Raw genomic sequence first — 15943 nt, forward strand, 5'->3', positions numbered from 1 at the left:
GTATGTATAACAAAGATAATTATTTACAAAACGTTTTAGAACTGTACATAAACTAGTCTTTTGTTTATATTCAAGTATATTAAAGTGTGCAATTTACACTTTGGTGTAATTTTTATTACATATAGCAAATATATATTTTATGAAGAGGTTCTGCCCAGCTACTGTAAATTAATATATATACAGGGATTAACCAAAGTGGTAACTATCAACATTTCACTGTATAATAGAAATATGAATTGTTCTGTTTATAAATATTTGAAGAGCAATTGTTCCATTTAGAATGACCAGGTATCCTATTTTATAAGAGTGTATCTTATTGTAGACAGATAGGTCATTATCAATACTGTCATCACACTCCCCACACTGCATTGTGATCAATACAAAATGTGGATTCCTACTACTTTTATGTATGCTGGTATATTTCCAAATCCTTTCAGAAACTAAAAAATGGGCTCTTCCATTCTTTTCGAACTTGAGTGCGAAAGGGAGGGAGAGAGTGAGGACGAGGGAGACGGAGAGAGGGGGGCAGAGAGATTTTCGAGGAAGTGTAAAACAGAATGGAGCGGAATAGTCTCTTTGCACAGATTATTGCATCAAATAAAGAAAATTAGAAGAAAAAAAAAACTAAGTGACCAGCGGAATCACAAAGATGATGGAAAGATACATGTGGATAAACTTGTAAACGAACAGAAATTGTAGCTAATTTAACTAACTAAAATTAACTTTGAAAGATATTTTAACGGCGTTGCGAAGTGTCTGGACCATACCCCAGCAACATGAGCATGAATTGGAACAGACGAGAGACTGGAGTGGGTGGGAACTAACTGACAGAGAAACCCTACTCACATCTTTAAGCATTTATTGCTCGTTGCACTTAACATATAGCTGGGGTAACCTTGTCATTTCCAGTAAAACGGGTGTTTGCATTGGTCCTGGAGTTTTGAAAGTGTTTCCTCATCACAAGAAAATTGTATTTTTATTAAAGGATGCTGACATTGTTAGCCATCTGGCAACTCTGCAAAACTGTAAGTAACCCTTCTATTACTGTTTTCGTGATCTATATTTTTTTTTCTTTCTAAAAAAAAAAACTGCTGATGACGTTATCTGAAAACAAAGTTTACTGCAATATACTATAACTTATTTTAAAAATGCCTAATGTTGTAGTACTAAATTATTATTATTATTATTATTATTATTATTATTATTATTATTATTATTAATAATATTATTATTAAAATACCAATAGGTCAGTGTCTCTCTGAAACACTTTTTATAGGACATAATTACAAACGCGCATACTGTTGCAAATGTTTCACTCGGGAGACTTATCTGATGGATAAATTCTAATGGATTCATTCTGGCAGATGAGTACTGTTTGTAACACTTTGTGCAGTAACTCGATGTGGCACTCTTGCATTCAGTAATCTCACATGGTATCAACACCGGACACTAAATACCGCCATATAGAGATCATTAAAAGAACAGACCCATATTTTCTTCATTGTGTTTGTGTGTGTGTGTGTTTGTGTTTTTTTTAATGTATCAGAGAGGGGCATTTTTTTAAATGTGTATATAAACAGTTGCATTGGGGTATTTAAATATCCAGTTTAGAATTCCAGCAACCAGCATTGATCTAGCCTGGCCAGCTTTTTCTTAGTTCATAGCGGTCATGTTAGTTCTTATCAGTTTCGCTCTAAATGCCAAGAGTGAACCCCTAACCATGTCAATTATTGTGTTCTTTTAAAAGTGCATTTTTTTTACACCTATTCTTTTTTCTTTTAACCACAAGGTTACACTGTTACTTGGCAATGTAAATACTGTCTAATGGTGATCTAAAAGACCTTTCACCAGGATGAATGTTTTCAGCAAAAGAGGTTTCTGCTTGTGGTGGAGGTTGCTGGCGTTCTTATGTTTCTGGGCTGGGATACTTCCAAAAAGCAGCGCCTGCCCCAAGTCATGTGCTTGTTACGTTGCAACTGAAGTGCACTGTACATTTAGATATTTGACATCCATACCTGAGGAAATTCAGCCAAACGTGGAGCGCGTCAACCTTGGGTAAGTCCAGCTTCAGTAGAATATAATTATTGTAGGTATTGATTATTGACTTCACTTTTTGTGAAGGCTAGTGTCTTCTCTAACAAATAAAGCGCCTTTTGTTTGCTTTATGATTCAATGTCGAGTTTCTGGGAAGTTACTGGATTAGCAGCACTGGAGACTGAAGTCTTCTCTGTTTATTCACAATGTAGATTTAGCACAGGCAGTGGCAAGGTCAGGTTCTCCACATTACCCCGAGAGAATGCCTCAAACCTTGAGCAACATCAGGGAGCAGTTCCTTCTGCATTCACACGCAGTCATTGGCGTCTTTCTGAGACTGCCAGCCAATGTTCAATACCATTTGTGATTAATTAGGTGGTGGTTTTGTGATGTGGTTTATTGCACTTTGAAAACGTTTTGGGACCTATTTGGAGTTTAGAAAATAAATCTAAAAAAAAAAAAAGAATAGCAAGAAAACTGAATTTCAGTAAAGAAAAAACTGTATATTATCTAGCTTTATATTGTTATTAGAATATTGTTAAATTATTTTAGTATCTCTCTGAAAAATTGCTTTTGCTTTTCACTTCAAATTAGGATTGGTTTCTTTTGATGTGTTTACCATATAGTATAAATATATTGTATTATATACAAATGCATTGTCTTTATTTGTTTGCTTTTGTGTGTTAATATACAATGTAAAATAATCATATTTATAATATTTTCTTTCAGGTACAACAGTTTAATACAATTAAACGAAAATGATTTTTCTGGACTTAAGCATCTGGAATTGTTAATGCTGCACAGTAATGCAATCCAAACGATAGCCGACAAGGCGTTCAGTGATCTACAGTCATTACAGGTAATATATATATATATATATATATATATATATATATATATATATATATATATATATATATACTGTCCCTTGAGCAGTCTCTTATATATTCTCTTATATATTATACTTTAGCCTTGGCATATATCAAGGAGGCAGAGCCTACCAAATTAAATGGAGCCCCTGTTTGTATCCAATTTGAGCATTTGTTTTGTCACATTTAGCCATCCTTCCCTAAATTTATAGGCAGGAACATCATTTTCTTGTTCCTAGGCATACAAACTAAAAAATACTGACCATAGGTCTATTGGTTCAAGAAAAAAAAACAAAAAACATGAATACTGTTTTATGTGTATTTTATAATACAGTAAGTTAGGTTTGGGTACACCACAGAAAGAGTGAACATTTCTGTAATGAAATCCAACATTAACTCCATTAAAGTAGCAATAAACTGAAAGAAACAGAATAGCATTAACAAAATTGGCTGTCAAATTAGTATATTTGTCCATGCCTAAATGAGGAGAGATTTGTATGATAAAACATGAGAAAAAGCATCATGAAGCCAATTGTTGTAGCCAAGTTGCGTTTGTCTGCCATATTACTTGACCATATGTCATCCAGTGTAAAATAAATAAGTATGCATGTACTGTTAATTGAGTATTAAAAATAAATGCATGTTTCAATTAAACCTCTTGTTTAAACAATGTTGTATTTTATTATTTCAGATCCTGAAGATGAGTTACAACAAAGTCAAAGAACTGAACAAGTATACTTTCCATGGTCTTCAAGGCCTAATAAGGCTCCAAATGGATCACAACAACATTGAGTTTATTAATCCTGAAGCCTTCTACGGACTTACATCATTAAAACTGGTTCACCTGGAAGGGAATGCGATCCAACAGCTTCACCCTGATACCTTTGTTACCCTGCGTTACATTCAGATCTTCAAAACATCTTCCATCAAAAACATTTACCTCTCAGACAACGCCCTGAGCAGCCTACCGCCTGAAATCTTTTCTTACACTCCAGACCTCGAGAGTGTCTATCTACATGGAAACCCATGGGCCTGTCACTGTAACATGGAATGGTTTGTGAAATGGATGGAAGAAAAACCAGGTAAAACTGAAAATGAAAGTAATTTTCTTAAGCATGAGGAAAATAAGGATGATAATTTAATAAGGTTATTTCTTATTAGGGCAGATCATTTGTGACGCACACCAAGTAGTTGTTTAAGTAATTCATTTCGCTTGGGGCAATAATGTGTTAAACAGCCAGTAGATGGTGGTGTTTTATATACTTATTTGTGTTCAGTTGGTACTGTAGGTATGTAGGAATGTGGTTAGATATATGCGTGAGGTGGGTGTAGGAGAGGGTTTGTGTGGAGAGGGGGAGGAGTAGTTGCAGGGTAAATGCTAAATCATTGGTGGAGCTCGGATTCTAATCCAGCCAAAATAATGTTAAAGGTTGTCAAAACCTGGGCTGTAATCCCCGGGGAGCAGAGAACCAATTAAAGCTGTTAAAAAGGCTGTTTCCATTTCCTCTGTGATACAATTACATTTTATTTTTTTTTCCTTTTTAGGACTGCTGAAGTGCAAACGAGACAGATCATATGCAAGTGGTTTTCAGTGTCCCATATGTGAAACACCTGTTGCATCTAAAGGCAAAGATATGTCACGTCTTCCCTTGTCAGCTTTGGCCTGCTTCAAACCTGAGATAGATCCTCACCTTAAACAGAAGAATATTTCCTTAGATGAAGGAGACTTCACGCCAATTTCTTCCAATGACTTTATTGCACCAATTGGGTCTATGGTCCTGAATATGACAGATCAGTCAGAGAATGATGCAAGTGTGGTCTGCTCTGTCCAAAGACCCAGGGCATTAAAAGGGGTATCCGTAGACAAGAAGGATGATGTCATATTTTTAAGTGCATCTTTCTCCACGTATTTGGTTTGTAATATTGACTATGAGCACATCCAGCAGCTCTGGAGGATACTGGCCATGTACAGTGACTTACCCATGACGCTTTCAAGAGGTTTGATGCTTACTAAAACACCATATATAAGTTACAAGTATCAACAAAAAGAAGATGATGATGAAGCCGCCTTTAGTGGCATAGAAGCAGAAGTCAAAGCAGATCCTATATGGCTGATGCAAGGACAGTTTACATTGCAATTAGACAGGACAACGACTACATTCAGTACACTTCATATCAAATATGCAAGTGACATTCAAATGAACATCGAAAATAAACCCCACAAATACACTTGGGCCATGATAAAGAAAGATAATACTACAAAAACAGAGCACTCGGTTTTGATAGGTGGCACAGCGGAACTGGACTGCCAAGCCTTTGGGGAACCCAAGCCTGCAATTGAATGGATTATGCCCGATGGTAGCAAAGTGCGTGCACCTTACAGTAGTGAAGACGGGAGGATTATAATTACTACGTCTGGCAGATTTACATTAAAGGCAGCGGACAGTTCTGAGACAGGACTGTATCGCTGCATAGCAACAAATTACCTAGATGCAGATGTGCTTGCCTTTAGGATTACCGTTTTGAATCCAGATGTGGAAGAGATAGATGTCAATGGTGCTCAGATGTCCAGAGCTCTTGGAGAAAGTCTGTTTCTTCCATGTGGATCTGTTGGTATTCCTGAAGCATCTATTAACTGGATATTACCAGATCATACTGTGCTAGACAAGTCATTAGGAAATAAAAAACTTTATCAAAATGGCACATTAGGAATTCAGGGGATAACTGAAAGAGACCGTGGTTTTTATAGATGCCTTGCATCAAATCACTATGGAGTTGACATTTTGTCTTCCAAAATATTGCTTGCAGACATTCCTAGCCGGGAAACTACATTGAAGGTGGATAATAAATATCTATCAGAAGAAGGCGAGGGGTCAGGAAATGAGGGTGATCCTGCCTCAGAGGAAACCCAAACAGATTATAAGGAACTATCTCCAAGCACATCCCTTAAAACCAGGCAAGAATCTAGAACTTTAACTTCAAACCGAGTGTATCCTACACAAAGGAAAACACAAGACAGGACTTCACTTCACAGGAAAAACGGCTTGTCAAGCAATAGGAGACTCTGGGGAAACAGGAGGACATTTAATAATTCAGCCAGGAAAGTAGACCCTCAGCGGTTTGCACAATTCATGGCAAAAGCTAAAAATAATAAAGCAGCCCAAAGTCAAAATGAGAAAATGACAGACAAGCCATCTACAAAGAGCTATTCAAACATATCAGGGGATGGAGAAGAAGAAACCTCAGGAGATGTCTTAGCTGAGGATGAGCTTTTAATAATTACAACAAAGATGCCCAGCAGTGTTTTAACTACCATAGAAACTAATTCTGAGGAGACAACTGTTGTGTATCCTGAAATACATGAACTGTCAATAGAGTTGCCAAGCACCTCTATGACAACAAGTAGTTATGTAAATGAGAATAATGCACATACTTCTTCAAAGTCAACATCGTACACAACAACACCATACACAACTATCATTCCTAAAGTAAATAAATTATATACATATGGGCAAAACAATGAAAGACCCTTATCTCAACCTGCCACAGTGGAATCCATAATAACAGACTCCAGTTCTGAAGTGCAATCAGCATTTTCAGGTGGACCAAATAAATATCTCAAAACCTCAACTTCTGTTCAGCCTTTATTAAGTAGAAAGGCACACGATACCAGAATACCAGAATTAACTATTGCAAAGCCTGGACCTTTGCCAGAAACTCCAGTTCAAGTTTCAACAGAATCTAATCAGCAAAAATCTGTCACAGCCATCACAACTGCTCAAGGTGAACGAGACGAGATAACGTTTCATACCACACAGAAGATAACATCCCCTCGACTGCCTGGAGGATCTACGATCATCTCCCATCAACAGATTCAGATCATTAGAGGTGACACTTCGAATCCTTCTGGAAGTAAGCAGCGTACTGGCAAAGTAAGAAAGTTCCCTGGTAGGCGCAGAATTATCAGACCAAACAAAATTCCAGATATACATGCATACTTGCATAAATTTGTGAAGCCAAACAAAGGGTCCACAATATCTGAAAAAGATAATGCTACCACTCCTATATCCATTGAGCTAACTACAAAATGTGAGTATCATATAACCAATGCTCCACCGGGGATTGTTCAACCAGGTCCTGAAAAAACTGGAACCAATACCACTGAAGCTAGTAGAAAGGCTAAAGAGCCTATCAGTGTGGTCAAACCCTCAACAAAAAATGATAGACAGTATAATTCTGTATACAATAAATCTAGGCACTCAGTAGGGTTAGGTAAACAAACACCTACAGTCACTTCACAAACAGGGTTTAGGACACCCTTAACTCAGGCTGCCACTAAAGACTTCTTGGTGATCACAAAAACTACAACTACTACCAAATCTACAACTACCAAACCAACAGAACCACAAAGATCACTTATAACACCTACCTTTACTCCACCTGACCGAACCAAAGAATCTGTTATGACATCAGTCAGTACCAGCAAAGCTGACAGACTCTACCCCACCACCACCCAAGCTACCACAACATCCTCTAGGGTTATTAGAGGGAAAATTCCTTGGAATAAACTTTTTGGAAACAGACATAGTCAAAAGGAACTGCTTAAGAGATTGCGCAAACCAGTACGACCAGTGACCACCACAACAATGACACCAGCAAAAACCACCATTACCACAGCACCAGCAAAAATGACAATCGCTCTGCCCACAAGTAAGACCCTAGCCTCACCTTTTACAACTTTGACGACAGCTATTGACCAGAGTGCAGTCATTGAGTCTTCAGCAACCTCCTCAGATTATGCTTCCGGGTCTTCTTTTACCACTGAAAGTCAACCATCAATTAAAGTCCAAGCCCCGCCTTTGACAACTTTGTCCCCTGTTATTGATAATAGTGCTGCCGTTCAATCTTCACCTTTCTTGCCTGATTACACTTTGGGGGTTCCAACAACAACTGAAACACCACCAGCAACTAGAATCCTAGCTTCACCGTCACCAACAATGTCAGGAGCTATTGATCATACTACTGTGATTCAATCCACCGCATCCTTGCCTTATTATTCTCTTGGGTCTTCTATGACTACAGAAATACAGCCGGCAACCAGAGTCATTGCTTCACCTTTGTCAAAGACTGCAGTCATGGAGTCTTCAGCAACCTCATCTGACTTTTCTTCAGGGTCTTCTTCTACCACTGAAGAACAGACAGTCTTAGAGCTGCTCCCAGCTGTTACCTCTCTAAAGACTACCGCCGCAATATCCAAGCCCAAAACCACTTCAACCACCACCAGAAAGCAAGTTGTACCTTTTAGAAGAAAGGGACTTCGTCGCCGAAGACCAAATAAAAAGACAATAATGACCCAACACACCACAGCAGATCCATTTAGGAAAAAAGAGGCTCCCACCACAATGAAAACTACCACCACCAGCAGCAACAGATCTCCCAAGGCATATTTTACTACAACTACTGTGAAACCCACAACTACGACCAAAACTACAACTACAGTCCAAACAACAACGTCTACCAAGCCTACAACAACTACTACCAAACCTACTACAACTACCAAACCTGCTACTACAACTACTAAACCTACAACTACTACCATACCTACTACAACTACCAAACCTGCTACTACAACTACTAAACCTACAACTACTACCAAACCTACTACAACTGCCAAACCTACAACTACAACTACTAAACCTACTACTACAACTGCAAAACCTACAACTACTACTAAATCTACAACAGCTACTATCAAAACAACAAGTGCTCCTGAAACTACAACTCGTGCTGTCAAAACTATTTTAGGAATCCCATCTACTAAATCAACAAAAACCACACAAAGTTCACGCTTTATAAAACCCAGGCCAAATCAATTTACAGCTACTTTTATAGAAACAAAATCTCTTGATGGAAGTGGGAGTTATTTCCCTCAGTCACATATACAGAAACCTACTCCTTCTCCATCAACAAAAGTGACAGAGTCCCCACGGTGGACTAGCAGGTTCTGGCAGAAACCACTTCCTGAGGCCACAGACAGAGGAAAGACTTTAACTATTAACACGCTGACGATACTAAAGGCCCCTCAGAGGTATACAAAAGCCCCACCTACCTTTAGCAGTGACATGGAAAATGCCATAGCTAATGGACATAAGAAACACACTGAATTGGAAGCATCAACGTCTAATGTCATAGACTTGGAACCTTTGCCAAAGAACCATCCATCAAAGCCCAGAATAGTGGGTGGGAATGCAGCCAGCTTCACTGTTCTTTCCAACTCTGATGCCTTTGTACCATGTGAAGCTTCAGGAAATCCTATTCCTACAATAACCTGGACCAAAGTTTCTTCAGGTATAGAACAACACGCATGCCATCTTTACATTAATTTAATTTGATATGCTCACCAAATTAATCAATTTTGTTTTAATAGCTTATATTTGTTATTTGATTGAGTGGGTTATTGGATATGATTTCCAGTTATTAAAGTGGAACTGTTCATGAAGCTATGTCCACCCTTACTAATCATCTTAAAAAAATAGTAACTTAATAACTTGCTTGTTATTTGAAAATTGTTAAAAAAAAGATTAATTTTAATCTTGTTTTGTTATCTCTTTAAACTCTCCTTTAGGTACTACATTAACTATGAAGGCCAAACGGGGGAACAGATTTGAAGTTTTTAAAAATGGGACATTGTCTATCCAGAATGTTAATGTTCAGGACCGTGGACAGTACCTTTGTACAGCAGAAAACCAGCATGGATCTGACAAACTTCTTGTAACACTGTCTGTAGTGGCTTATCCTTCACGAATCCTGGAGCCTAAACTGAGAGAAATGAAATCTCATTCTGGAAACACTGTGATAATAAAATGCAAAGCAGAAGGAAGACCACCGCCTATTGTCTCATGGATTCTTGCAAACAAAACGTTTGTCAGGGGTCCCGTTTCAGAAAACAGCAGAGTTTCAGTGGATTCGGATGGGACTTTAACCATTAAGGATGTTAGCGTGTATGACAGAGGACATTACAAATGTGTGGCAAGCAACCCAGCTGGAGCCGATACAGCCACAATCAGACTGCAGGTAGTAGCTGCACCTCCTGTTATTATAGAAGAAAAAAGACAACATGTGAAAGGAGAGATAGGGCAATATTTGAGGCTGCCCTGTACAGCCAAGGGAAACCCCCAGCCCACAGTGCGGTGGGTTCTGTTTGATGGAACTGAAGTTAAACCTTTGCTGTATGTCAATGCAAAACTGTTTGCATTTGCTAACGGAACTCTTTACATCAAAAACTTAGCCACTTCTGACAGCGGAAATTACGAATGTATTGCTACAAGTTCGACTGGCTCAGAAAGAAGGGTGGTTAATTTGATGGTAGAACAGGTGGAGACTGTGCCCAAAATAGTGACTGCATCGGATCGAAGAACTGACCTTAATTATGGAGACAGGTTATTGCTAAACTGCTCAGCTGTCGGAGATCCCACACCTCGAATCATTTGGAGATTACCCTCAAAAGCTATTGTGGACCAGTGGCACAGGTGAGGTTCATTTTATTTGAATTCTTTCTAAGGTACAGCATTTAGTTCCAGAAATATTTTATACAATCTCCCATCATCTCAAACAGTGTGCACAATGGGAGATGAAGATGTATTTAATTAGTTTATTATATGTGGATATTTTTTGTCACATACAGTGCTTTGAGATGCACCAAGGATACAAGTAGTGATTCGGGAGAATTCGAATAGTATGATAAATGTTTTCAGTAGTTTACTGTACATAAGATGTGTTGACATATTTCATCAGGTGCTGCTTACATTTGAATCACTGTTGTTGGGAATCAATAAGCTTTCCATTATTGTTTAAAATAACCACTGGGATGAGACATGGTTCAGCAGACCACTTAAAATACATTCCCCATCAGCAGTAATCGTCCCTCAGAACCCTGTGTATTTCCATTTTAACAGATGTCAAATGGTTTCTCTGTTTAAAACTGATTCTAATTAAATACTGTTTGGCCTGAATTCTAGCCATTCAATGTTAAACACGTTTGAATATCTATTATGATCTCTCTATATTTTTTAAGCTCAGAATCCTGACTTTTAAAGACACATACTGTGTAACAGAAATAGTCAAAATAATGACTAAACCATGTTTAAGTGTCTCATCATTATCCTCCCATTTGTAATGTAAAACCTTCATAACTCAAATGCATTTTAGAAAAATGCATAGATCAAAATATGTTACAGATGGTCCCATTATGTTTCAGACTTACTTCAAATGGTTTCCTTAATCAGGATGATCAGTGTTCTCAGTTACTGGAGATTTCATTGATGGGGAATTGATGTTGAAATTGCTAATGCTAATGTTAGAATACCATGGGAATCTCAGTAACCTGCAATTTGACTTTAAACTCAAGTAATGAATTTGCTGCTGTATGTGCTCTGCACGCACAGTCAAATGTGCAAAACCTACTGGCCTGCTCCAATTTGATCATTCAGTAAACTGTATGTAAGAAAAGGAAGCCTTTAATCTCAAGGAATTTCCCCATACACTGTAAACTAAAGGAATACCTTCTGTAGTACATTTATTGTAAGACTCTATACACAGGCAATATGACTTATTTATTAATACAAGACTAGTGGGCTTCTTCAGTTTATCCTAATATATGACTGGTAGTTATATTTGAATTGATTATTAACAACTGTTTCACAGACCCTGATTAGCACTAATCTTGGACAACCAAGATGCTACCTCAGATGAGTTTGTCTTAGATTAGTGCCAATTGGGATCTGTGAAACCAGCCATTAATAAGAATACATTATTTTTGTTGGCAGATAATAATAAAGCTTCAGACATCCAATAAATATTTTAAAATAAAAATGAGTAATTCCAATTGTTTAAGGAAATACTGAAAAGCAGTTGACAGTGTTCCTGACCTTGCTTATATTTTGTATTTTATTTATTCCAGGATGGGAAACCGGATCCACGTGCATCTTAATGGCACCTTAGTTATCGATTCTGTCAGTGAAAAAGACGCCGGGGACTACCTCTGTGTTGCCAGGAACAAAATTGGAGATGATCTTCTGCTAATGAAAGCCACTGTGGCAATGAAGCCTGCAAAGATAGAATACAAGCAATTCATAAAAAAACAAGTGCCATACGGAGATGACCTGAAAGTAGACTGCAGAGCTTCTGGAGCCCCCGAACCTGAGATAACATGGGGTTTGCCGGACGGTACGATGGTAAACAGCGTGCTGCAGGCTGACGACAGTGGCACCAGGAGACGCCGCTATGTTCTCTTTCATAACGGAACCCTGTACCTAAACAAGGTCGGGGTAGCCGAAGAAGGAGACTACACTTGTTATGCAGAAAATACACTTGGGAAAGATGAGATGAAGGTCCACGTCACTATTGTGACAGCAGCTCCTCGCATCAGGACCACGGCCCATACGTTTGCGAAAGTGGAAGCAGGGGCAAAGGTGATGTTCAACTGCGAGGCAGTGGGAGAGCCCAAGCCAAAGATAATGTGGCTCTTACCATCTAATAACATGATTGCAGCTTCAAATGACAGGCATCTGATGCATGTAAATGGCTCACTGGCTATCAGGAATCTCAAGGTGACAGATTCTGGTGAATATCTGTGTGTAGCCCGAAACACTGGGGGAGATGACACAAAGGTCTTCAAGCTTGAGGTCGATGCCATTCCCCCAATTATAAACGGATTGTACAGAAACAAAACCATCATTAAAGATGATGCAGTGAAACATACAAAAAAGCTAATTGACTGCAAGGCTGAGGGAACTCCAACGCCACAAGTCATGTGGATTATACCAGACAATATTTTCTTAACAGCTCCATACTATGGCAGTAGAATAATAGTACACAGGAACGGCACATTGGAAATTCGCAACGTCAGAGTGACAGATACGGCTGAGTTTGTATGTGTAGCTCGTAATGATGGAGGAGAGACTGTTATGGTGGTGCAGTTGGAGGTCACCAACATGTTGAGGAGGCCCATGTTCAAGAACCCATTTAATGAGAAAGTAATGGCAAGAACTGGTAAGACCACTATCTTAAATTGTTCTGCTGATGGATACCCTCCACCGGAAATGATCTGGCTTCTGCCTAATGGGACGAGGTTTACAAACAGTCAAAAGACTGCAAAGTACCAACTGGGAAGCGATGGCACCCTTATCATTTACAATCCCAGTAAGAGCGATGTTGGGAAGTACAGGTGTGCTGCCAGGAACAAGGTTGGCTATATTGAAAAACTGATTGTTCTGGAGGTTGGTCAGAAGCCATACATCCTTACTCAACCAAAAGGGCTCATTAGAAGTATCAGTGGACAGACTCTTTTCCTTCACTGTCTCTCTGAGGGCAGTCCCAAACCCAAAGTAAGCTGGACAGTTCCAGGTGGATACATGTTGTCTAGACCTCAGATAAACGGGAAGTATATTCTTCTTGAAAACGGAACTCTTGTTATTCAAGAGGCCGGTGTTCACGATAGAGGGAATTACATTTGCAAGGCACACAACGACGGTGGGGAGGCTACAATCACAGTGCCTGTGATAATCATAGGCTACCCACCTCGCATAACCAGCGGGCCGCCACAGAGCGTGCGCACAAGGGCCGGGGCAGCTGTTCATCTTAACTGCATGGCAATTGGGATTCCCAAACCCGAAATCACGTGGGAGCTGCCTGATCACTCAGTGCTTTCAACGGCTGGCAAAGGTCGGCCCACTGGCAGCGAGCTTCTACATCCACAGGGCACGCTGGTCATCCAGAAACCAAGTGTTTCGGATTCAGGAACATACAAGTGCTTAGCCAAGAATCATTTTGGCACAGATTCAAAAATAACATATATTCAAGTTGTGTAATAAAAATACAAAAACACCACAATACAAAATAATGTTTCTTGTTTATCTAAATATTTGTCTCACCGTCTTGACCAATAACAGATATTTCTGGTGAACCATATTTATTATTATTATTGTTTTGTTTTTGTTTTTTTACTTTAGCAAAAGACATCTTACTTTGAGTTGTATGGCAGCCTTGACAAACAGTGAGCTGTTTTCTTAGTTGTCATTTAAGGTCAAGAGAATACAGCCTGAAAGTGCAATCGCACGCAGAAAGACATGTTATGTTTCCAACATAGCCAGAGTTACTGTTACATTTCTGGAAGGATTTTGTGGAAACTTACATGGTCTGGTGAAGCAACCCACAGAAAGCAGCATTACAAAGCAGATTACCAAAAATATGTTTCAAATAAAAAAAGAGTGACTTGTGGACAATTTTGTAAATACATCATGGAGTATATTACTGCATCTTTTATTACTCTGTTTGTATAGCATTTTTCCAGCATCAAAACATGCTCTGGTAGAAATCAGTGAGCATTGTGTTTTGAAATATCATGTATAATGGAGGATTCATCTTCAAATATTACACTGGATTGCCTTCATATAACCAGAACTGTTTACTTATATTCACCTTTATAAGCAATACAAAAAATAAATAAAAATACATATACGTTTGCTCCAGTTTGATTATGCCTGCCTTAATGGGAGTAATATATTTGCATTGTTTTATACATTGTTTGGTACAGATGTAAAATAATACTATTCTTATTGTACATGTTTAAATCCCATTAATAAATACCATAAAAAATATTTTTGTAAGTTTCGTAGAACAAACAATAGGTGAAATATGACACATTATATATATATATATATATATATATATATATATATATATATATATATATATATATATATATATATATGACCCCTGAGGATATTGTTGCATTGGTCCCCCCTGATTAAAAAACTGTAGCTCCCATAATGATTTGCACTACTTGATACTGGCCAATCCCTGTATTTTGAATTCTGGTGGTTTGCTCTGACACCTCCCCTTGAAATGGATTGGTCCAACATTTGGATGATAACAAGGAGGCTAAAGCTACTTGTAGACAGAATCAATTGAGAAATGCCTCGTTTAAAACCAATATATTTCAGTCTATCACAGAACTGCGTGAGATATCACTGTACAGTATACATTTGACTGTGTGAAAATCATTGCCTTGGGACAACAGCATGGATGACCGTATCTGATGGGCACCCCAATGACAGAATCAACAGACACAGCTAAGGATATTGTTATCCAGCCAGACAATTTGCCACTGCTGTTGTCTACATAAATAATAATAATAAAAAACATAATAAAAAGACTCAAACCATTTGCGCTGCTTCTTAGCTGTCCGATTGCATTTCAGACGTAATCCTCTGATTTACCATAACACCACACTTGGTTCATTAGATTGGGCTTTCATGCTATAGGATACATTTTTGACAGCTCACTGGGGTGTTTTCTTTGGCAAAATCTTTTAACTCCTACCTACCACCAGCCCCCATGTGGGCCATTAGGAATAGCCAAACCTTGCTTTATTTCCAGTCTTAAATCATAAACACAAAATAGCTTTGTTGTGTTGCCCATCTGTGTCCCCTTTTAGCCCCCCTGCATATTTAGCATAAATAATATGTGAGTTCATCTGGCTATAAATTAGAAAGCCAATTTCACACAGCATTAAAATACCATAGACAAGCAGTATTACTTACAGCGGTAACATTGACTCTACATGACCATTCATCACAACCACTAGAAGGCTTCTGTCACACATCACGCAACCACCCAATGTAACGTCCAATTTTGCATTGGACTAATTTGCTAGGCAATAAAACCACAGAAGGTGCATGACATCCTTACATTTACAGTACGTTCTCACGATGTGAGGCATGAGTTTCACAACTCTATTTGCATACATGCTACAACCTTTTTCTACATGTTCTTTACTGTATGTATGATTCTGGAAAACACACAGATCTACTAAAACGAGGGGACAGTTGAGAACCCTGAGTTATACTAATGAGAGGCAAGAGTACAGTTTTTGCCTTCATTACTATAGTCTGGGCTAGGTAGTTCATTTGTTCCAGAGTGCAGTGCTTTAAAGAACTCATGATTAACGCACGTCTGGCAGAGGCTAAACTGGAGAGCAC

General features: G+C 38.5%; 1 protein-coding gene across 1 annotated transcript; it reads left to right on the forward strand.

The window, feature by feature from the left end:
- The first annotated feature begins 902 nt into the window (after positions 1–902).
- LOC117416782 (immunoglobulin superfamily member 10-like) lies at positions 903–14596 on the forward strand. The gene is made up of 7 exons (XM_034028171.3): positions 903–1025; positions 1790–2055; positions 2764–2893; positions 3595–3985; positions 4449–9251; positions 9529–10432; positions 11863–14596. The coding sequence occupies exons 2-7, from the start codon at positions 1853–1855 to the stop codon at positions 13769–13771; spliced, it is 8340 nt and encodes a 2779-aa protein (XP_033884062.3). The 5' UTR covers positions 903–1025; positions 1790–1852; the 3' UTR covers positions 13772–14596.
- Positions 14597–15943: the final 1347 nt, after the last annotated feature.

The sequence above is a fragment of the Acipenser ruthenus genome, chromosome 12 (genome assembly GCF_902713425.1).
Source record: "Acipenser ruthenus chromosome 12, fAciRut3.2 maternal haplotype, whole genome shotgun sequence".
Taxonomy (NCBI): Eukaryota; Metazoa; Chordata; class Actinopteri; order Acipenseriformes; family Acipenseridae; genus Acipenser; species Acipenser ruthenus.

What these genes read in the sequence shown, in the direction of transcription:
- LOC117416782 (XM_034028171.3), top strand. Translation starts at nt 1,853, where the DNA reads ATGAATGTTTTCAGCAAAAGAGGTTTCTGCTTGTGGTGGAGGTTGCTG. An exon ending in GTGATCTACAGTCATTACAG is followed by an intron (nt 2,894 to 3,594) that starts GTAATATATATA and finishes TTATTATTTCAG; the next exon opens with ATCCTGAAGATGAGTTACAA. An exon ending in ATTGTGGACCAGTGGCACAG is followed by an intron (nt 10,433 to 11,862) that starts GTGAGGTTCATT and finishes TATTTATTCCAG; the next exon opens with GATGGGAAACCGGATCCACG.